Raw genomic sequence first — 7,570 nt, forward strand, 5'->3', positions numbered from 1 at the left:
ATGGCAGTAAGTTGTACATGGAACGTCGATCAATTTTACACAGATTTTAATTAAGCATGGAAGAAAATCCCCTTAGCGACTTCTACAAAACTGACCGCTTGCTTGTTGAGGGATGTCGTACTGTTATTGAGGTAAAATGAAATAAACCAAATATTAATACATATTGGAATGTTTAATTATAGTATAGGGAATGTTGTTGTAGAAAGGTAAATCCTATTTCTCCTACTCCTAACTATTTCTTCCTCTAAGCATATGGAGTGTCTTTAATTAGATGGCCAGGCTTCGTTATGGATCATACCGCCCGGGATTCGGAAAACTAGGCCCCTAGTTTTTTTTCGCTTTATCCGAATTCCGGATAAAGCGAAAAAAAAAAATTAAGTCGTGGTGGCCTAGTGGGCAAAGAACCAACCTCTCGAGTATGAGGGCGAGGATTCGATTCCAGGTCAGGCAAGTACCAATGCAACTTTTCTAAGTTTCTATGTACTTTCTAAGTATATCTTAGACACCATTGACTGTGTTTCGGATGGCACGTTAAACTGTAGGTCCCGGCTGTCATTGAACATCCTTGGCAGTCGTTACGGGTAGTCAGAAGCCAGTAAGTCTGACACCAGTCTAACCAAGGGGTATCGGGTTGCCCGGGTAACTGGGTTGATGAGGTCAGGCAGGGCAGTCGCTCCTTGTAAAGCACTGGTACTCAGCTACATCCGGTTAGACTGGAAGCCGACCCCAACATAGTTTGGGAAAAAGGCTCGGAGGATGATGGGGGATTATTAAATATAGTCATTAGTTTTAACATTTCACAATGCCTTCTTAAATATTTTAAAATAGAAAAGAAAGTTCCCACGGCAATGTAAAAAAAGAAATACAGATGAAATGCCCCGGTAAGTTAAGATTCCAACAGTGTCTTTAATTACGTGTCCATGACTGTATATATGTATACAAAAATGAAACCCGCTTTCCGTTGTCACGAGATAACATGAAAACGGCTTGACCGATTTGGGATTTTGAAAATTAGAGGGGAAGTAACTTAGATCCGGTAGAAGGTTTTAGGATAGTTTTTGTCACTATCCGGCTACGGGACGCGGGTGAAACCGCGGGCGAAAGCTAGTTTTCGATAATATTCCAGACCGTTTTTATTTTATTGTCTAATTTGGCAATTTTTTTACTAATTGAAACATATTTATTGTAATCAGAACTATACAGGTAAGTACAGGTATGCCTACAGCTTTCAGTTTTCATGACGCTACGGTCCATAGAAGATAGTTGGAAGAAAGATAAAATTACGACTTTATAAGAAACCGGCCAAGTGCGAGTCGGACTCGCGCATGAAGGGTTTCGTACCATTATTTATAAAACGGACAAAAAAATCACGTTTGTTGTACGGGAGCCCCCCTAAATATTTATTTAATTCTAGTTTTCAGTATTTGTTGTTAAGTATAGCGGTAACAAAAATACATAATCTGTGCAAATTTTAGCTCTCTAACTATTACGGTTCATGAAATACAGCCTGGTGACAGACGGACAGCTATGTCCGTCCGTCGAACGAAAACAATAGGGTCCCGATTTACCCTTTGGGTATGGAACCCTAAAAACAATTTAAAAGTAGTTAAAATAGTTACCGTTAATATCAGGCTATAACCTGTCGAAGTGCAACCCTCAAGTACTGTTAAAAACATCAGACTTTTCTATGTAATAGCCTTGTGAAAAAAACGATAATTTCGCTGCAATATATACGAGCATCAGTGGTTCAATGGTAGAATGCTCGCCTGCCTCGCGAGCGACCCGGGTTTGATTCCCGGACGATTCATTAACTCCTTTACGTAATTTTACGTAACTTTTTATTGCCTTTAATCACAAATTGAAATAATAAAAAAGCAATTTCAAATCATGATATTTCTAATTGGCAATCAAAAGCATTTACTACCGAATTACAGAATCAGTTCAGTCATAAGTGTACTACGTTAGTTTCAGCATGACTTTTTGGTGGTGTCTCCATTATTATTTCGTTATTTCATTAACATTTAAGATAGTATGGACTGGTAAGTATTTCGTTATTCTAACAGAGTTGTCCCACCGGCATGTATCCCGAGGGGTGTGGCTTTGTTGACGATGTTTGGCGCTCGGAAAGTGTCCCGCTTATAAGCACGCCCGGTTTTGGATAACACGTCGCTGGTGTGAAAGTAATGTTCAAATATTAAGAATTCGTTTTCGCTGAAACACAGTTCATACAAAATAGAAATTATGATTAATGTGATTTTATTTTAAGGAAAGCTTACAGACAAGGTAATAAAAAAATTATAGACATGCATGAACAGGGATATATTGCTAATTACAAGCTACCATATGCAATAAACTAATAGTTTATCTTCTTGCAGTTCCTCCAGACTACTGCTTTGCTTCCTTTAACGCCAGCGACTGCCACTTACCCCCGAAACCAGTATTCTACTACTACAAACCAGGTTCTCGATGCGCAATCCAAATGTGGCGAGGATGTCCAAACCTCAATATGTTCGAAAGCGAATACCTTTGCAGCCTAAGCTGCATATTTAGAATGAATACTGTCACTCCGGAGCCTACCGAAGAAAATGTTACAGAAACAACAAAATGTAAGTTGATATAGGACTATCTTACTCGTTTCGCAAAGCAGCCCGGAATCTTTGAGTTGGTGATTGATACACCCGTGCATGGGAGGGCACGTTAATATCGGTTCTGCGCCTGATCTCTCTCCGGTAGAGTCAGATTTCGTCCCATCGGGCTATAGTGAAGGAATAAGGAGTGCACCTATGCTTGCGCCTGCGCAAATGCTTGTGTTCTATAATATGTCTTGCGCAGCTAGCTGTCCTCATTGTACGAGAACAGCCGCCGTGGGGAAAAACAGCTAATCATCGTCATCATTTTACTTTTTCTGTCTAGGCTAAGTTGCATTCTCCTAATTTCGTCTAGAGTACAATAAGTTAAAAGCACTTTAGAATAATGTAGTGGGTATTCCGTGGTATGGATTAAAAATACCTTTAAATTGCCAATTTGAACAAATAACGCACTTCATTTTGGGGATTAATATGTCCAGTTTAGTAGTAGATCGTAGACCAGTTAATCGTAAATATTTCAAAATCTCACCGCCTAGATTTCGTTTCACTGTTACTTCTAATACAACCATTCCTATTAAAGCATTTAAAACAAAATTAGAAGAAATGGATGATCGACAACTTCAGGAAATCAGTTCTATGCTGAATCAAATAATCAAGAATATAAACCCTGTAACAACTACTACTACCACAGAAATAACTGCCTCAACTACTACTACCACAGAAATAACTGCCTCAGCTACCACTGAACAATCTACTGACACTACGGAAATAATTACTACGACCGATGAGGATTATGGCGAGAAAGTTCCAAAGACTATAACTGCTGGCTAAAATTGCAGGTAATTATGATTGATTCTTAAAAGAAACACTTGATCGCGCGGTTGGCATACGCCTGCGCACGCTCCCGCGCCACTTGTGTGCTCTTTCCTGTTCTATGGATTACCATCAATATGTTTGTTATAATATGTATGTTAATAATAACTTTTTTTTTTCGAAAAATTAAATAAGACAGCTATATACGTTATTGTTTTTTTTTTAAGATGTTACTGTAAATCAATGCTATAATGTTAACCTATTAATAGAACTACACACCTTTTCAATCTATATGTTATGGACCATGTGATTAATGCATTGTAAATAATGCCCGAGCATTATGAATAATGTCTAGCTTTATCGGGCCAAGTGATTAATAACTATCTTAACTTCATTATTTATCACATTGCACGGGCATTATTATATTGCTACATGACAGATGGGCAATTTGATAATAAAGCTATATTTTACGCGGTGATATTTTCATTAGACTTTTATTAAGAGAAGATGTTAATTATGCTAAATAATGAGTCTAATTGCTTAAACTTTAGTTTATTTTGTTTTATTATAATAAGTAATTTCTATAAAACAAAGATATGTTGGAAATTTTTTGTTTTAAATGTAAATAAAAAATAAATAATGTCGGGACACCTTATCACACACGGTTGGTTAGCCCCATGGTAAGTTATTAATTAACTTGTGTCATGGGTGCTAACACAACTGATAAACTACATATAGTTACACATATACATATTTATAAATACATATTGTAACACCCAGACCACGGTCAACAAGCATGCTCATTACACAAATGTCGACCGAACCGGGAATCGAACCCGGGACCTCAGATTCGGCAGTCCGGCTTGGTGACCATTGCGCCACAGAGGTCGTCAAAATGTAATTATATTTTATGTTATATTTTTAATATGGGAAATTGTAAGTCTAGCCACAAAACAACGGGGAAATGACATAGCCTCTAATAAACGAATTCCTCTTTTTTACAACGCCAACTAATATTCCTTTGTTTATATTTTTTATTTATATTTATAACCAAATATTCTATAGAAAGCTTTAAGTAAAGGTCATCAATTATTGTGACTTGTCCTTCTTATTTTTACATTGTCATCTAATTTACTAACTCGGCCTCGTTTTCAACATATTGCCATTAGGTTATAAATCAATTAAAAAACACTGTATTAAAAATTGAAGTTAGTGACGAAAACGTATCGCTGCAAAACCGACTCCACGTAGTCTTGTCTGCCCTACCCCTGGAGTGCAATTCAAAACCGCGTAGGCGCGGAGGGGCAAGGCGGCCTGCGAGCTAAGGCGCAGGTAGTTTCAGCGTTCGCCGCCGCGGCTGAGGCTGGCCGGCTGTGCCGGCCAGCAAGCCGAAGCTGCGGTGGTGAGCGTGAAAACCATCTGCGTCGATAAGCTCGCATGGGACCGCCGGAGCCCCGCAGCGCCGGAGCCGTGACAGAAGCCATGCTTGCTGCATGTTGCTTGCTTACATTTTAAACGTACTGAGTTAAAAAATTAGAAGCTAAATAAATATATTTTATTTTAGAACTTTACTGTTAGAATGCATTGTTTAATAAGCTCCCTTTTAATATGACTTTAAGAAGCCGACCCCAACATAGTTGGGAAAAAGGCTCGGAGGATGATGATGATGATAATATTACTTTCCTTAACTTTTAAATGCAAAAACTAGTGGATTTTTAAGGCAGAAGTCCTTCATAATTCATTCAAATCATGAGGCTGATTATTTAAATGGTTTAATATTTAGTTTATTTTAAATAAAATGGCAACAACAATAAACAAATTGAAATTAAATATGTTTGTATTACTTTGCCCAAAAGGTCACGTACAATATGTATAAAGCCCGGGCAATTTGATTATTTGAATAATTATTATGAAATTGCACTCTCATATTGGGCATTTTTCATAATGACCGGGCATTATGCATACTGCCCAATTTATCACTTGGTCCATAACATATACAACATGTAACGTAATTAACGCACACCCTCAAACACCCCAATTAGAATATTATGTTATAATCATAATACATACACTGAATTTTTAATTTAACATGTATATGCATTGTTATTTACTAAATTAGTTATACCAATTCTTGGAGAACTTTTTGGTCATACTACTACGCACGCAAATATCGCGCCGCGCGCCGCTCGACTCGACATAACATAACGAAACTACGGAAAAAGCCGACAATACACGAAGTCCTATTACTTTGAGTTACGGTCTATTTGAATTTGTTTTGACTGTACAGAGTTAATATGACAATAATTTCCGTAGTTTTAATTATTTTTGGGATAAAAAATTACCTATATTAAAAATGATATAAATCGATTCAGTAAACGATTCTGAACAAACTAATTTCAGGATGTGCGTTAATTAAGTTACATGTTGTATATTCAAATTTTTCAAATTCAAATATTTTATTTCGGATTTCTCCATATTTTTAGTGTTAGTATAACTTAGCCTAATGTTAGTATTAAATTAAAATCTTAAATAACAGTTAAAGGTAGGTTTGGTTTTACATTGGATTATTTGGATAAGTGTGTTTGTACACTTACCCACCTATGTAACAGGGGAGAGTCCCACCGGTCTGAAAACACATTCAGGATGCTATTGGAGGAGGAGCGCAAGCGCGCCATCATGGAAGCGCATCGCTTCCTCATGATCGCGGCGAACCCGTCTACACACGCATCCGCAAACGTCGCTGACGCGCTACATCGCCACGGCAGCCTCAAGAGCACCCTGAATGCATTATTGTACTGTACACGTAGATCGCTGTATGCCCGCTGCGTATACTTGGTCCACAGGCTGCACATGTAAAACGACTGGCAGAAGGCCTTAAAAAGCATTATCTTGACGCCGTCGCTACAGCGTGCAAACCTGCGGGCCAGCATATTGCAACGGACAGCCAGCGACCTACGCTCCCTGTCTATGTCTAAATTATCTTTTAAGTTATCAGTGACAGTGACCCAGTGACCTAAGAAGAAAGGGAGCTTTCTCGATTTAATACCATACACACGTAAAACGTACAAATTACGCGTCGCATACCAGAGACATGCTTACTTACAACTTCTGATCGCAAATACACTGTTCACGATTACGAACAGTCTCAGTAAGACCCGAGCCAAGTCTAAAAATACAGCTTTTATATAAAACTACGTTTGATGTCATTCAATTACAAAGACAGAATTGTTCTCTGTTGCAAATCCTATCCACCTATATCCTATCCTAATCCAGCATGCATTGCAGGTGTGCATTGCACAAAAACCAATGGTATCCTATTCGAGAAGTCAAAAGAGTCGGCCTGCCAACGTCAGCTTTTGCGCTAAGCAAGTGTTCTTAATAGTACCATCAGAATTACATTCATCGTTGAATGAGGTGAATACATTTTCAGAAACCACAATAACAGTAGGAGCCAAAGCGTATGATCGCTTCATAGAGCTCTGATTGGCCCCAGGTGACCAAGTCAGGTCTGATTTGTTCGTTCATCAGATCTTTGAAAGTGTTTCGGTGGAAACTTACTGTCGTCCTGTTTACGTGTGACACAAAATATTATGGTATATAAACGTCCTCCGCAAGAGCGAAATTTTCTCGGTGTGCGGTAGTGAAGCACAGTATACAACACTTATGTTTCTTTTGATTTGCTGTACGCTCGCAATTTGTCATTTCTTGGTCTCCATCAACACCCACCACCAATGACAAATTGCGAGCGTACATTTTGAAAATCTTGGCAAAACTGAAGGTTTCAAGTACGAACACATGAAGTGGACTCTCACAAATACGTACATTTTGCCTATTCGTGAACTTATGCAAACATTTCGGTGCAGTCCCGCCTTACCATAGTGAGTGAGTGCACAGAAAATCCCCTTCATACAAGTGTTTCTCCCCAGTAGTGAAACTATCCTACCCTATGCGCCTGCTGATGATGATGACTCATTTTATCATCCATTCAGCTATGTTGGTGTTGGCTTCCAGTCACCGAATCTGTTTGAGTACCAATATTTTGCTTGGAGTGACTACCTATCTACCTATTTTCAATCCAGTCACACACTACACAAGACGATATCCATGGTAAGATTGACAGACTTTCTGGCTTCTGATTAGTCGCAGCAGCTGCAGAAAATGTACAAATG

At 38.5% G+C, this 7,570-nt stretch overlaps 1 protein-coding gene across 1 annotated transcript; it reads left to right on the top strand.

Annotated features, from left to right (window-relative positions):
• The first annotated feature begins 1,771 nt into the window (after positions 1-1,771).
• LOC110372739 (uncharacterized) lies at positions 1,772-4,067 on the top strand. The gene is made up of 3 exons (XM_021329694.3): positions 1,772-2,039; positions 2,376-2,606; positions 3,169-4,067. The coding sequence occupies exons 1-3, from the start codon at positions 1,973-1,975 to the stop codon at positions 3,417-3,419; spliced, it is 549 nt and encodes a 182-aa protein (XP_021185369.3). The 5' UTR covers positions 1,772-1,972; the 3' UTR covers positions 3,420-4,067.
• Positions 4,068-7,570: the final 3,503 nt, after the last annotated feature.

Source organism: Helicoverpa armigera, chromosome 9 (genome assembly GCF_030705265.1).
Source record: "Helicoverpa armigera isolate CAAS_96S chromosome 9, ASM3070526v1, whole genome shotgun sequence".
NCBI classification, from domain to species: Eukaryota; Metazoa; Arthropoda; class Insecta; order Lepidoptera; family Noctuidae; genus Helicoverpa; species Helicoverpa armigera.

Coding starts and splice junctions, on each gene's coding strand:
- LOC110372739 (XM_021329694.3), top strand. CDS start 1,973: ATGACTTTTTGGTGGTGTCTCCATTATTATTTCGTTATTTCATTAACA. Junction 2,040..2,375: donor ATTTAAGATAGTATGGACTG/GTAAGTATTTCG, acceptor ATCTTCTTGCAG/TTCCTCCAGACTACTGCTTT. Junction 2,607..3,168: donor TGTTACAGAAACAACAAAAT/GTAAGTTGATAT, acceptor TTCCTATTAAAG/CATTTAAAACAAAATTAGAA.